The sequence below is a fragment of the Martes martes genome (assembly GCF_963455335.1).
Source record: "Martes martes genome assembly, chromosome: 8".
NCBI lineage: Eukaryota > Metazoa > Chordata > Mammalia > Carnivora > Mustelidae > Martes > Martes martes.
Genome location: NC_137895.1, coordinates 54,194,814 through 54,211,271, shown reverse-complemented (window position 1 = coordinate 54,211,271; position 16,458 = coordinate 54,194,814). Strand labels below are relative to the sequence as shown.

The following is a 16,458-nucleotide window of genomic DNA, read 5'->3' as shown; positions in this document are numbered from 1 at the left end:
TGGGATCCACGTTAATTCATATGTAATGTTAACTTTATTCTACAGGTGAAGACAGGAATGGATCCGAATGAGAGTGGGTCAGAATATTTCCTAGGCAGAATATGATATTTTTAAATTCTTAGATGCTTTAGGAATGATTTAACTCTTTTTTAGACAATATAAAATGTGTTCTCCCCCTCATCTCTCTAGATATTACTTAACTGGTTAGTAATAAGTTATCCAATGGTTAAATTTCCTCATCTTTCAGTTAAGTGTAGTTAAAAATGTTTGATGCTTTGATAACATGATTATTTTATCAAAATAAATCCAGGTTTATATTTGCACATTTATTTTCTTATTATTTTGTTATACCGACATTCAATTAAAATACAACTAAAGAAATCCAATTAGGGAAGGAAATATGACCTTAACACAAAATTTAGCTTATAATTTGGCACTTTGGTAGAGAGAGTATTTATTGAAAACCAAATGGCAGTGTGTTTATAAATTTTATCAATATTTGGTAATTGTTCAAATCATGTTTCCTGACATTCTAAAGTAACTGAATGGTGAAATATTAAGATATTTCAAAAACCTGAGTTTCAAATCTGTTTAAGAACAGTTATTTAGTTCTTTCTACACTTACCAAAAATATTCTTTTGGGAAAAGTATTTTCTGCACCTTAATCACTATATATATGTATTTTTTTAATTCTACAGTTGAGAATTTATTAGGTATTCTTTGGAAGATATTGTTCATATGAGTTACGTGTAGGTGAAGGATCATATACTTGGATAAATATAAATTAGCTATATATAATATACACACTTGAACTAAATCTATATTTATATAAATTATATTTAAGTATAATATTTTAATAATTTATTTATTTATTTGAACCAGACTATATTTAATATATTTTAAGCCTATTTACTTACTATATTTATAAGATTTATATTTATTTTATTTTTTATTCAAAGATTTTTATTTATTTATTTGACAGACAGAGATCACAAGTAGGCAGAGAGGCAGGCAGAGAGAGAGGAGGAAGCAGGCTCCCTGCTGAGCAGAGAGTCAGATTCGGGGCTCCAGCCCAGGACCCTGGGATCATGACCTGAGCCGAAGGCAGAGGCTTAACCCTCTGAGCCACCCAAGCACCCCAGATTTATATTTATTTTAATTAAAGGCTATCATTTACTTGCTGTCTGACCTTGGGAGTGCTGTTTATGTTCTTGGAGCCTCAGTGTTCCTCATCTACAAATAGAAAGGGCCACTGTGCAGCACTGTTGTTAGAGTTACAAGTTATGCCTCCCTCGTGAGTTACAAGTTATGCCTCCCTCGTGTAATGTTACTTCTGTAACTCCCTTTCTTTGGACCCCATGATTTCTGCATTTTCCTTACACTCTGAAAACAGGGTCATGATCCAGTGATTATAAAGTTCAAGCAATAATGTAGATGAATGAGTGAGGTCTGACATAAGCCATGTAGCAGATGCGGAGTTTGTCAAACTGGGATGTGTGTGTCTTTACTAAAGAGGGAGTTACTGTATTTGGTGTCAATAAAGTTGCCACTTGGACATAAAACAGGCATTAAGTGATCAGACATAATTTTTCAATATGTCAGATTTTTAGGTGAGTATGGAATACATACATTTTTAAATTTGGCAAATTAAAAAAAAGTGAAACATACCATGACCATAAACACTAGTGGACCATTATTTAATAGTGTAGAATCTCTGTTTAAGTCACTACAAAGAGAAATGTAAAAAAAAAAAAAAATCCCTAACAGTCCCAGATAAATATTTACTTTAACTTGTTTATTCAGATGCTCATGCTTGTCATTGTTTAGCTGTCGCTGTTACATCCTGATAAATAATGTTATTTTCATGCCTTATGAAACATTGCACAGGACTTGAGCTGTGTTCTTTGCTGCAACCCTCAAAAATGAGTGAGGAGAGAGTGACATATGCAGAGCTGAATTTACCCAATTCAAGGAAACAGAAGGGCAAAAGACGTGCAGGTGGTAAAAAGAGAGGTAAAGGTTTTTCAGTTCATTTTGTTTTCTGAAAACATTATGATGTCAAATCAGAAAAAGTGCAATCATAATAATCATGTCTATACTTATTTGATATTTTATGTCTGGCTCTTTATATATCAGTGGGCATATTTCAATGTCATATTCAATGAGTTTTATTATCACAGTGAATAGGGACATTCATTTTAGTTCCAGAATGAATTTCCATTTCCTTCTAATTCTGGGGGTTTTGTTATGCTCAATGCTTACTATATATTTTGCCTTCTGATTTGTACAGGATTTCCATGGCATATTGTTGCATTATCCCTGGGTGTTATGTGTGTTATCCTCCTGCTGGCAATCACAGGCTTAAGATCTATATGTGAGTAAAAGACATACACATTCTTATGAGAGCAATGAGCCAGAGTATTAAATGAAATGTTATAACTACTGGATTTCTGCAGAGCCCATGTAAATCATAAAGTCCTATACAGATGTTAATAATGGTGTTGATAATAATATTGATGATGATGATTTTATTATTTGGCTGTCAGTTTTTATGCTACACGAAAGAGGGTACATAATAGTTGTAATAGCACAGAATTTGGCTGAAATGTATAGTGAAGCTTACATATATATGCATCCTTATATTTTGTGTAGAAGGGGGTTTTCTACATAATCAAAGAACTGGAAAAATTTTTACTTGAATATTACATTCCTTATCATACTGTGATACTGCTTAAATCACAGAGGAATATAAGGTTGATCTATTTTCTATATCACTTATATATTTCATATCAGTTCCTTTTTAAAAAAGATTTTGTTTATTTAACACAGAGAGAGAGAGAGAGTACAAGTAGGGGGAGCAGCAGGCAGAGGGAGAGGGAGAAGCAGGCTTCCCACTGAGCTTGGAGCACCTGTTACAGGGCATGATCCCAGGATCCTGGAATCATGACCTGAACTGAAGGGAGAAGTTTAACTGACTGAGCCACCCAAGAGCCCCTATTGCATGTCAATTTGTACAATATCTATACAACACCTCTTTTTAATATCTTTTCCCTGATGTTTATTAAATCTTTGGTTCATTCATTCAACACAATTTTGGCTCAGGAACTATGTATACTAAAGACACAGGAATTTTAAAAGTCAGTTCACAATGAGCTTAGTTTAAAGGGGAAGATTTTTTAAAATGAAGCCGTTTTTAAAATAAATATTATCAGGGTAATGGCATGAAGATATCAGATGGATGGGATAGTCCCTGAGGTCAAGAAAGTTTTCCTCCAGGAGATAATAATAGATATGATAAGAAGGTTAGGTAGGACTTAATCAGGAAGGTCAGGGAAGAGAAGACTCATCTAGGCAGAGAACAAGATGAACAAAAGAACGCATTGATGCGTGAGGAGATTTAGGTTTCTGGGCAAATAAAAGAAGTAGCTAAAAACAGGGTGGCTAGGTATGTAATTTATGATAACTTTAATATCATGTTAAGCAATTTTAGATTTGTTCTAAAAACAAAAAGGAACTTTGGGAAGATTATTACAGAGGGAAAACAGGATTCATGTCCCATGAACATAGAGAGATTTGGGAAAAGTCAATTTGAATAGACTGGAAAGTGGGTGGGGGGACCAGACAGGAGGATATTTCAGGAATTAGGGTTAGCTAGAATGATTGAATTACTGTCTTAAAAGAAGTGATGAGGCATTGGGACCGTTTATGAGAAATATTTACTATGTAGAATTGTTAGGGTATGTCTTTTATTGATTGTGTGAGGGAGACAAATGAATTAGTGATACCATTTTTTTTTTAAATTTATTTATTTGTTAGAGAGCGAGCGAGCGAGCACAGGCAGACAGAGTGGTAGGCAGAGGCAGAGGGAGAAGCAGGCTCCCTGCCGAGCAAGGAGCCCGATGTGGGACTCGATCCCAGGATGCTGGGATCATGACCTGAGCCGAAGGCAGCCGCTTAACCAACTGAGCCACCCAGGTGTCCCTAGTGATACCATTTGACATCAGGCTATATACTTTGGCAAATATATTCCACTAAATGTTACGGGAAACATTAGGCTATGAAGTGTGTGTGTGTGTGTGTGTGTGTGTGTGAATAATGGTGAGGAGTGAGGAGTTGTGGCATATCAGTGGAGATGACCAGAAAGAATGAGATTGGTTTGAGTCTCTTAGAGTGAGCATTTGATAGTAGACGCAGACCATCAGGATGCATATGGTAGGATTAAAAGTCTGGAGATCAAGAGAGATACCTAGATTAGAGATATAAATTGGGCTTTCATCAATTAATGTAACAAGTATTGGTAACAGAATAGAGGAAAGCAGAAGCTAGACCATGCTTTACTTTATCAAACTAGAGAGAATAGATTTTCTAGAAGAAAAAGGGTGAGGAGGATGATTCTTAGGAAAATTAACATCTAGGATAGGTGGAAGATGGGTAAACAGTGAAAAACAGTGATGCTTTGGTTAAAGAAGTAGGAGGGAATCCAAAACATTCTGGCATCATATGGAAGGAGGGTAAAGATAGTCATGGGTTCCAAATGGTAAAGATAGTCATGGGTTCCAAATGGTATGGGAAGATCAAGTAAAATAACGGCCAACGGTATGCTTACTAAATTTGGCAAGAGAGAGATCACTAAAGACATTTGCTAGAGTAGATTCATTCAGTTGAATGGTGGGTATCATCGAAGCCTGATTGCAGTGGCTTATACTTCAAACATTAGGAAGTAATTAGGAACATAAGTTTGAAGCTTATACTTCAAACATTAGGAAGCAGAGGCAATGAATACAGAAAATTATTTTTTTAATTATGGCAAAGCAAAAACTTTACCAAGTTTTGAAAGTATGTGGATCTACATGATCTCATAGATTGTAAAGGGACTATAAACGGATACAACTCTGTTTGGTATTAGCTTCTAAAACTGAACATGAGGGGCACCTGGGTGGCTCAGTTGTTAATGTGTCTGTCTTAGACTCAGGTCATGATCCCAGCATCCTGGGCTCCCTGCTCTGAGGGAAGCCTGCTTCTCCCCCTCCTACTCCCTCTGCTTGTGTTCCCTTTCTCGTTGTCTCTCTCTCTCTCTCTATCAATTAAATAAATAAATAACATCTTAAAAAAAAAAAAAGCTTAACATGATGAGTCAGACATTCTCACTGATGACTGGTAGTAGCAGAATTGGAAATTAAGATTCTCAGTTGTGTAACAAACTTCAAAGGATTTTTCTTTAATATTCACATACTTATAGAGAAGTATATTTTATGCTTTTATGTTTTTTTATTTGTGACTTTTGGGAAGATATTGTTATTTCTCTCAGAGTTATTTAACTTTCTTTTTGCATATTAGAAGTAACTAAGTTCTTGGTCTGCGTGAATTCAATGAATCAATTATAAGCTTATCCTAGTAGAGAGTCAGTTGCTAAATAAATACTAAATACTAAATCTTACCAACGTTGAAATCTTTATTTGAAGAGTAGATGACATAGAAACTGCTTAATGTTTTATTTCAAGTTTATATTTTCCAATTTATATGTTTGTATGTTTTATATTTTGTGTTTTATAAGTTTTATGTACTTAAAAATGGATAGCAAGTTAAATTTTTATTTAAAAAATCTGTTTTATTTTTGATACTTCAAACTATTTTAAACTACCATTTTCTCTGATTGTACTTTCATTTAGTCAACAACATTCACTATGCCATTTAGGATTAGAGCAAGCAGCAAGTATAATAATGTGATCTATGAAAGGCATTCACGACCGTAATTTTATAATATGGATTGAAGTTTTTCAGAAATGTCCTGCACACATGATGCAGAATAAGAATGACACAAAAAATAAAAATGCTTCCTTAGGAGAAGTTGAAGATGACTCAATTTTACCACCTATTATAGGTATGTACTGAATACTTATAATTTACAATTTTTTTAATGGCATTATCCAGTCTGTCCCATTTCAATACAGAATTTAAAACCTTTATGTTGTGCTTTGTCAGGTCTTTTAATTTTGCTCACCCTTTTATTTTTTCTTTTCTTTGTTTTTTGAAATCAAATCCGTTTTCTTTATTATAGCTAATTTAACTCTTGACTTTCACAAAGTCATGTGATTTGATTATTTGAGTAATTAATGCTTAAGGATAAATTTTCCCCAGTACTGATCTCTTGGAATTAACATCATCTCTGTGTATTCACTTTACGGATTTTTTCCCGCCAGGATATCTGCTCCACATGGTTGCAGTTTATTTGTCCCCGTGAAGTCAAAATTTCTCGGTGCAATTCTAACGATGGTCTGAGGTCTGTCAGAGACAGTCCCAGGACCCACAGTTTGGCCAAAGAGCTATTACCAGCATTAGACTTTTGGGAAATGGGAAAACCACCTATTTTTTGGTCGTTCAGCCTGAAGTAAGCCAGAAATATGTGTAAAGTGCAGGTCTCTAAGAGGTCTTGTGGTTGAAGATCATGGTGGCTTTTGTTTTCAAGACAACGACAGTGACTCATTTCGAGGAATATGGCACTGCTGTGGAAAAAGCTGTTACTATTTTTCAGAAGAAGAGAAAACTTGGGAGGAGAGTAAGAAGTCATGTGAAGTCCTGAGTTCTAATCTCATTAAGATTGATAATAAAGTGGAGCAGGTATGTCTGCTTTATTAAACTTGATTAAATGCTTTATGAGAAGTCCTGTGTCTTGAGTTAGGATCATTGTTTCAACTTTCCTCCCACATTATTTGGCGACTTTCCTCCCACATTATTTGGCCACTTTGTTTTGAAGCACTTGTGAATCAGAGTAGATTTCTCTAAAGAGGAGATGAAGGTGTAACATAGACCTAGAAGAACCCCTGTTTTATTTACTTATTTTTTAAAGTAGGCTCTAGCCCAGCCTGGAGCCCACATGAGGTTTTAACTCATGACCCTGAGATGAAGACCTGAGATGAGATCAAGGGTCAGGTACTTAACCAACCAAGCCACCTAAGCACCCCAAGATCCGTTGTTTTAAAAAATGAACAGGAGAGCCATTTCACTGTTAGTCTTTTTATTGTATGTGTTGCATCTTCACGTTTTCGTATATATTAGACAGTTTTTAGCTTCTCAGGGCTACTACAGGGCAAAAGAAAAACTACCTTCAATGGTGTGAGCAATGTAAAGTAGTAATTCTCATTATCTGAGTTCTGTTATTCCTTTTTGTTCAGTATTTGGAAGGAGTCACACTTGTAAGGGAAGATGAATCTCTCACTTTCATGAGTGGCCATGGGAAAAAGGATGAAAAATAGAGACTGAATATACTGGAATGATTCTTTAAAAATGAACTTTTAGTTTACCTTTTTTTTCATTTTATTTTATTTCTTTTCAGTGTTCCAGAATTCATCATTTATGCACCACCCCCCGTACTCCATGCAATACGTGCCCTCCATAATACCCACCACCAGGCTCACCTAACCAACCCCCCTCCCCAAAAAAAGCCCTCGGTTTGTTTCTCAGAGTCCACAGTCTCTCATGGTTTGTCTCCCCCTCCGATTTCCCCCAACTCACTTCTCCTCTCCATCTACCAATGTCCTCCGTGTTATTCCTTATGTTCCACAAGTAATTGAAACCATATGATAATTGACTCTCTCTGCTTGACTTATTTTACTTTTAATCCAGAATGGCAGAGGAAACATCTCTTTTCTAGAAGAGACAATCTAGATCAAATTTGCCATTCCTTATAAAGTTTAGGACTATAAAGTCAATTGAATGGATTCTGTAGATTTCCTTCTAATAATTCTATTTAGGCACCAAATTCCAGTTACACTGTTTAGTCTTAGCAATGTTACTTCTCAGAGGATCTTGTGAAGGATGAGTGAAAAGCCCTATGTTTGAAAACCAGCAACATCACTCAGGTGTGCCTGGCTGGCTCAGTCAGTGGTGTGTGTGACTCTTTTTTTTTTTTTTTTTTATTTCATTACTTTTTTTTTTAATTAAATTTTTTATTTATTTTCAGCGTAACAGTATTCATTGTTTTTTCACCACACCCAGTGCTCCATGCAATCTGTGCCCTCCCTAATACCCACCATCTGGTTCCCCCACCCTCCCACCCCGCACCTTCAAAACCCTCAGGTTGTTTTTCAGAGTCCATAGTCTCTCATGGGCATGTGACTCTTGATCTCAAGAGTTGTGAGTTCAAGCCCCATGTTGGGTGTAGAGCTTATCTATAATAATAATAATAATAATAGTAATAGTAATAACAATAATAGTTGTAGTTATAGTAAAATGATTAAATAAGTAAAACAAAAAGCCCTATGTTTTCTTGTTTGTAAAATTCTTATTAAAATAAAAATATGAATAAATCACTTTTACCTATAAGAAACAGATGAACTAAGAAATCACATTAAGGAGTCAAATTTTAAAAATCCAGCTACATCTTATTAATACCTTGATTCATTACAACCTCAATGGTTATCAGTCTGTTCTGAAATGATTTGTTTTCTTTTCTCAGAAATTTACTTTATTTGTAATCTGTACTCTCCCTGTAATCTGTAATTTCCAATTCAATGCTCTTCAGTTTTAGTCCTACCATTGAAGTTTCTAGGCTTCAAAGTTTCAGTGAAACTTCTTATATTATTATCCCTGTGTCTCCGGGAACGAATCTAGAGCCTTTGAAATTCCTTGTGACTTTAGTCGTGGGTTAGAGCAAAGCTCCATTGCATCGTCTATAATCTGATAGCCTTGTTGTCAGGACCTACCCTGGAATACTGAGGCACTATACAAACCAGAGACAGACTTTGCTGCAGAGCAGCATTGCTCTTACAGTAATGGCTTAGGATTTTAGTCTTTTGCTATTTTCCAAAGTCTAGAAGTGTAATGAAAGCAGTGCCTTAAATCCATTGATGCAGAAAAATGAGATCGGCTTTTATACAAGTAGGTATACCTGTAAATCTAACAGAAATATGTGAGTGAAAGAATCAATGAACATTTAATTTTACTGTTTCTTCAGAGACTTAGAAATGATAAAGTATATTATATTTTATATAATACTCATTCATCTTTCCTACTCTAAAAGATACACTACTGAGATTTTTTTCTTATACAATTTAACTATAGTGAAAAGAATATTGAAGTCTGTGTGTGTGTTTGAGAGAGAGAGAGAGAGAGAGGAGAGAAAGAGAGGGAGAGAGACAGAGGGAGAGGATTTGAGAGAGAGAGAGAGAGAGAAAGACAGAGAGGTAATAAATACATTGCTTTTAGGAAAGAACATTAATTTGTTGCTTTACATTTGCATCCATAAGGGAACTTTTTTTCCTTTTTTAAATAGTTTTTTATTTTTTATTTACATGTAAGGTATTATTAGCCCCAGGGGTACAGGTCTGTGAATCGCCAGGTTTACACACTTTACAGCACTCACCATAGTATGTACCTTCCCCAATGTCCTTAAGCCAACCACCTCCCTACTCCCCTCCCCATGGCAACCCTCAGTTTGTTTTGTGAAATTAAGTCTCTTGTGGTTTGTCTCCCTCCCGATCCCATCTTGTTTCATTTATTCCATAAGGGAACATTTGAAGTGAATAAAATATGCCAATTGGAATAATGATTACAAATAACTTAACAAATTTTTAAAGATATTTTTGACACTGCATTCATTACTCAGTGCAGAAAATTTTCAAAACTAAGAGTATGATTCCCACTTCAGTTATGGAAAATACTCAAGGAAGATTTTTTTTTATTTTATTTTTATTTTTTTGCTACAGTGCACATAGCTAATAAATAGCATAAACTGTAGGTCTAGTTTCTTCATTTTCACTGCTGTACATGATTCCACAGTGTGGATATGCTTCATCCATTCTCTAGATGATGGGAATTTGGGTTGTTTCCAGCTCTTGTGTTTATGATAGTCCCTCATGAAACATTCTTAGATATGACTCCCGTGTGTCTTCTTTTTTTTTTTTTTTAATGATAAATCATCCTATGAGTGGAATCATTGGTCAGTAGGATTTGTACAAGTTCAATTTTTTAAAAATTTCTTTTCAGCGTAATAGAATTCATTGCTTTTGCACCACATCCAGTGCTCCATGCAATACGTGCCCTCCATAATACCCACCACCTGGCTCCCCCTACCTCCCAAACCCCGCCCCTTCAAAACCCTCAGGTTGTTTTTCAGAGTCCATAGTCTCTCATGGTTCAACTCCCCTTCCAATTTCCCTCAACTCTCTTCTCCTCTCCATCTCCCTATGTCCTCCATGACAAGTTCAATTTTATATGAGAATTCCAGATTATTTTTCAATATGATTTTAACATCAGTTTTAAAGGTATCTTTGATCTCTACTATCCCACAAACTTGGTGTTGTTATTTTTACTTTCTGCCAATTAAATAGTTGTAAAATATCTCCTGATCTATAGTGAGCTTGGCTCTTTCCTATTTATTGGCTATATGCTATATTTATTTGAAATGTGTTCTTATGTTTTGTCCATTTTTTTCTTATTGGGTAATTTTATTTTGATATTGCTTGATAGATATATATGTTTGTTCTTTAAGTTACTGCAGATGTCTCCAGATTTGAAGCTTGTATTTTCACATTCTTTAAGGTATAGAGAAGTTCTAGGTTTAGTGCAATCCTATTTACCTATCTACTTTATCGTATGTGAAGTTTTTTTCAAGTCCATCATGTCCCTTTCTGGATATCTTTCATTCATTCATAAAGAAGTGAATGATTTGTTCATTAAATCCTTTCCATACCCATTTCTTCTCTGCACATGGAGAAATTAGTCTGCCTCCTCCGTTTATCAGAGTGGCATTGGAAGATAAATGTGTCCAGTATTTTACGAGTCCTCTGCGGGTGAGGTGTTTTCAGTGATGTTATGAATAATACCTAATTCTACTTTCCCACAGAACTTTATTCAATCAAAAATAAGATACAATTACTGGACTGGATTACATAAAGTAGGAGCTAAGCATCCCTGGAAGTGGCTGGATGGCACACCCCTATCTCCGATGGTGTAAGTTTTCATGTCAGCATTTTCCATTCCCTCTCCTGCTAAGGAACTGCCTGGTAGATTATAGGTCAAGAAGAGGAAGGGATCCTTGGGGATTTAGGAATATCTTGAATTCCATGTGATCTCACTTCTCAGCTAGGCAACCAAATGCAAATCTCAGGCTTCCAATAAACTCAAAGAGCATTATTTATTCCCATGTTCTTCAATGGAGGGTCCTTCCAAACATGGTAAAGAGACATTTTGCTTTTGTATCTTTCTCTTGTATGTTCTGTGATACTAGCATGTTCACTAGTTTGGTTGCAGGAAATGGTAAAAGTATAATGAGGAGAGAAAAGTCATATCTAATCCCAGCTCTCTCTGTCAGTGCGACCTGTACCTATTTAGTTGGTGTCATTCAAGAACTAAAAAGAAAAGAGCTTTTTCCATTAAGTGACTTGGTAATCTTGCATCTCTAATGTGGTCCCTTAGTGTCTTTCATGCTATTATTTCACAGAAGTCCACATAGTTTCTGGTAGTCCTGTCTCACTGGTAAATCCCATACATTTGTTGGTTGATGTCCGGGAAACTAGTTTAGAAAAGGAAGCAAATGATCTAACTCAATCTGAGTAACATGGGGCACAGTATGAGAGACATTGGGTTATTTAACATGTTTGTTGATGGCCTGTAATATGCCAGGCACTGCTCTGGGCATTGAAACTACAGTGATGAATAAAACAGGCCACAGTATCCTCCCCTTACGGATATTACATTCTAATGCAGGCATGATAGTGCTGGTGGGGATGAATGAGGACAAAACAAATAAGCTAAGTAAATGATATGGCACATTAGAAGACAAATGCTATGGAGTATTGTGAAGTCTCTTATTTTTTTGCTATATGACAGTATCTTTTGTGTATGAAGGTAAGAGAAAGAGATTTCACTGTTTTAAATGGGATGGTCAGAGACAATCTCCTGGAGAAATGTTTGTACAGTACCTTGAATGAACCAGCCATTTGCATTACCTGATGGGACGGCTCGCTAATAGTAGATACAGCTGGTGTAAAGACCCTGAGGTAGGAGTGTATTGAACATGCTTGAGGAAATAGCAAGAGGGCCTGCAATGCTAGAGCAAGGTGAACAAGGGGGCGGGGGAGATGCAGGTTAGAGACTTAACGACAGTGGGAGTGTGTAGGACATCAGAAAAGTATAAGAACTTGGATTTTTTCATGAAGGCATGAGAAGCTATTAGAGGGTTTTGAGCAGAGGAGGGACACAAACAGGCTTCTTGTTTTAGGAGGTACTCTAAACACTCTGTTGAGATTACTTGGTGTGTGTTCTTTTGGGGGAGGGAGCAGGGAGTCTAAATGAGGATGCAGGAGGCTGTTGAAGAGTCTGTTGCAGTCATCCAGGTGAGATGTCATGACTTGATGATTGGTAGGGTTGATGCTGTTGTAAAGTGGCCAGATTCCACACTTCTTTCAAAGATGTGTGAAAGAGAGACAAATCAGGGATGGCTCCAGGGTTTTGGTCCAGAAGTTGTAAGACTGATGCTGCTATCACTGTTAATAGACCATAATTGGGATTCAGTGTTAGATACAACCTTAATGACTCTGTTCAACATTTAGCTATGTATACAGGTGTCATACGGGGCATTGTGATACATGATCATGAAGCTCACATGAGAGGTCAGTGCAGGGAATGCAGATGTTGTACACAGCAGTGCACAGTGAAATAAGTTAGAGTGTGGAAGTGATTCTCAGGAAATCTAAGGCCCTTGGACACCTGAGTGTTTAAGATAATGATAAGGTAATGGGGAGATGAGGATAACCAGAAAATATCATTGAGTAAAGTGCTTTGAGATACAAAAGTAAAACCATGAAAGGACAGGTAGAGTAATGGAATCCTTGTAAAGGAAGTACTACTGAAGTAATAGCGGAATTTAAAATGTTGGTGAGTTCTCACTGATAAATTTTACTACTTGAAATTGTTACTTCTTATCAGTTACATTCATGAACATTTGAAGGGAAATTAAAACTAAGTAACATTATTTTTTCTGTATGCTGTAGCCTAGCCCCCAAATTTAAAATCCAGTTACTTTATTCTCATAGCCCCAATTTCACAACATTTGAACATTTTGTTTGGTGTGGAAACCAGTAAGCTGAGTCGGGAAAAGTGCACTGTGTTTTAAATGCATATAAGCACCTTCTATGATTAAAGTGAGGCTGGCATTTTAAATGCATACTCTGTGCACATTAATCCAAATCATAGGAAGCTGGAATATTTTCATATGTAGTTACAGTATGTCACAAAATGAATTTATTATATTTGGTCACTTTCCAGAAGTTTCAGGAGTTTTAGAAGAATTTTTCAAGTGTATATGTCTAACTTACGTATACATCCCAGTCTGTACTAGTCTTTCTACTTCTCCCCTATCTCCACCTGTCAACTGACATTTCCATTAGTTTTAGACACAATTCCACTTCATAATCTTACAGCTATATGTCTGTCACATGATTTGTATGCCTACTGAAATAATTGCACATATGTTTTAAATTTGTGATAAATTTTGCCTGACAAATGACTTGCTAACATAAATATATTCTCTGGTACAGGAAGTTCCAGCAGAGTTTATTCGATGCAAAATGTGGACACTTCAAGTCATCAACTATTTCTACTGCTGATTGTCAGAGATCCTTTCCTTACATTTGTGAAAAGTCGTTCACTGGCCCTTGTCATTAAAAGAATTATTGTCATCAAAATTTTAATATTTTCTTTCTTTAACAGCTATTAGGTAAAAAACTTAGGGCATTCACTCAAATTAGTTTACTCTGCATGATTCATTAAGGGTAATGATCTTTCAAACATTCCTCAGCAAGGTTAAAGCACTAAGATTTATCAATAGGAAAATTATACATCCAAAAAATAAGTTTATTGTTTAGAAATTTCAAGAATGAATCCATCAGAGAATATGAAACAAATTCATTTTGATTGAGTGTAAGATTTTACATTTAAGAATAATTAAATGATCCTGATACAAGTAGGTAATTAATACATTCACATTGTTCAAAATATAAGAGATACATAATGATGAACAAATTCTCTTAACCTATCTTGTTCCTTATTCACCTAGTTCCCTTCTTACAGGCAAACATGTAACAGATAGTATTCTGAAAATATTCTAGGAAAGTACAGCCATATGCATGCTATCTGCTAAACAAAATGTTACATAACTACAAACAATAGTATTGCTTCTTTACTTTTTTGTTTAAAAATATATCGTGCAGTTCGTTCCATTTCAGTACATACGAGCTACATCAGTGTTTGTAAGCAGCTGCAAATGGTACACTAAACAGATGTACCAAAAATTTATTTACAAGTTTTATTCCCAATGAATATTTAGGTGTGTTCCAGAGTTTTACAGTTGTAGAAAAATGCTAGAATGAATAGTACTTAACACAGTATCATTTGCCATATATATATATATACACACACACACACATATGTATATATATATGGCAATATATATAGAAGTATATTTAGCATATATTTTTATATATGGTAAATCTCTAGCAGTGAAATCTCTGCATCAAAAGATGTGTACATTAAATTTTAATAGGCATGTAATATTTCAGTAGAGGTTGTACACCTATCATCTCCACACAGCAGTATTCAAGGGTTCCTGCTTCCTCACTTCTTTATCACCATGTGTCATCAATCTGTTTGGTTTTGCCAATAAAATCTTCACCAGTATAATAGGGGTTATCTTCTATCATTTTAAATGTACAATTTCCTATTACTTGTGAGGCCAGCATCTCTTTCTGATATTTCTTTAATTTAAACTACCTGTCCATGTCTTTGTAGATTGATATCCCAAACACAATTTAGAGCAAAGAAACCAGACACAAAATAGTTTATCCTATAAAATTCCCCTATTTATGAGGTTCAACACCAGGTAAATCTAATCTCTGTGATTAGAAATTAGGACAGAGAGAACTTTTAAAAGTCTGCTCCACGGAGGGACATTGCTCCAGAGGCTAGACCAGGGGGAAGCCCACGCGGGGCCGGCGTAACCCCAGGTCCCGTGGGGTCACAGAAGGACGGGGGTGTTTGAGTGTCGCAGAGCTCACGGGTATTAGAGCGGGGAAGCCGGCTACAGTGACAAAGCCAAGGAGTAAGCCCTCAGCTCGGGGTTACCTTGAACTGGTTGGAGGCTGAGTGAGCTCGGAGCGTGGCAGGAGGCCACGGAGATGGAAGCAACCCGGCGCTTTTCTCCAAGTGCGAGCGATTGAGCCTTTCCTCCAAGCGTGACCAGAGGCCAGGGAGACGGGGGCGGTTGGGCGCTTTTCTCTGACAGCGCATTGAGGAGCGGGACCCCAAGCTCTTGGCTCTTCTGGGCCAGAGACTGGGAGGCCGCCATCTTCATTCCCGTCCTCCAGAATTCTACGGAAAGTGCTCAGGGAACAAAAGCTCCCGAAAGCAAACCTGAGCGGATTACTTAGCCCGGCCCAAAGATTTAATAAACATCAGGGAAAAGATTTAAAAGGAGGTATTGTATAGATATTGTACAAATTGACATGCAATAGGGGCTCCTGGGTGGCCCAGTAGGTTAAACTTCTCCCTTCATTCAGTTCAGGTCATGATTCTAGGATCCTGGAATCAAGTCCTGTAATGGGGGCTCCAAGCTCAGCCAGAAGCCTGCTTCTCCCTATCCCTCCGCCCACTACTGTCTTTTAAAAAAAGGAACTGATATGAAATATATAAGTGATATAGAAAATAGATCAACCTTATATTCCTCTGTGATTTAAGCAGTATTACAGCATGAAAAGGAATGTAATATTCAAGTAAAGGTTTTTCCAATTCTTTGATTATATAGAAAACCTCCTTCTACACAAAATATAAAGATGAATATATATGAAATCTTCACTATACATTTCAGCCAAATTTTGTGCTATTACAACTACTATGTACTCTCTTTTGGGTAACATAAAAACTAAGTGACAGCCAAATAATAAAATCATCATCATCAATATTATCACCAACACCATTATTAACATCTGTATAGAACTTTATGATTTACACAGATTCTGCAGTAATCCAGTAGTTATAACATTTCATTTATCACTCTGGCTCATTGCTCTCATAAGAACTGTGTATGTCCGATACTCACATATAGATCTTAAGCCTGTGATTGCCAGCGGGAGGATAACACACATAACTCCCAGGGATAATGCAACAATATGACATGGAAATTCTGTACAAATCAGAAAGCAAAATATATAGTAAGCATTGAGCATAACAAAACCCCCAGAATTAGAAGGAAATGGAAATTCATTCTGGAACTAAAACGAATGTCCCTATTCACTGTGATAATAAAACTCATTGAATATGACATTGAAATATGCCCACTGATATATAAAGAGCCAGACATAAAATATCAAATAAGTATAGACATGATTATTATGATTGCACTTTTTCTGATTTGACATCATAATGTTTTCAGAAAACAAAATGAACTGAAAAACCTTTACCTCT

General features: G+C 36.1%; 1 protein-coding gene across 1 annotated transcript; it reads left to right on the top strand.

The window, feature by feature from the left end:
- The first annotated feature begins 2,296 nt into the window (after positions 1-2,296).
- LOC308347832 (C-type lectin domain family 9 member A-like) lies at positions 2,297-13,681 on the top strand. The gene is made up of 5 exons (XM_080811588.1): positions 2,297-2,374; positions 5,774-5,881; positions 6,467-6,618; positions 10,844-10,950; positions 13,539-13,681. The coding sequence occupies exons 1-5, from the start codon at positions 2,329-2,331 to the stop codon at positions 13,663-13,665; spliced, it is 540 nt and encodes a 179-aa protein (XP_080667714.1). The 5' UTR covers positions 2,297-2,328; the 3' UTR covers positions 13,666-13,681.
- The last annotated feature ends 2,777 nt before the right edge of the window (positions 13,682-16,458 follow it).

What these genes read in the sequence shown, in the direction of transcription:
- LOC308347832 (XM_080811588.1), top strand. Translation starts at nt 2,329, where the DNA reads ATGTGTGTTATCCTCCTGCTGGCAATCACAGGCTTAAGATCTATAT. An exon ending in CACAGGCTTAAGATCTATAT is followed by an intron (nt 2,375 to 5,773) that starts GTGAGTAAAAGA and finishes TATGGATTGAAG; the next exon opens with TTTTTCAGAAATGTCCTGCA. An exon ending in AATTTTACCACCTATTATAG is followed by an intron (nt 5,882 to 6,466) that starts GTATGTACTGAA and finishes TTTGTTTTCAAG; the next exon opens with ACAACGACAGTGACTCATTT.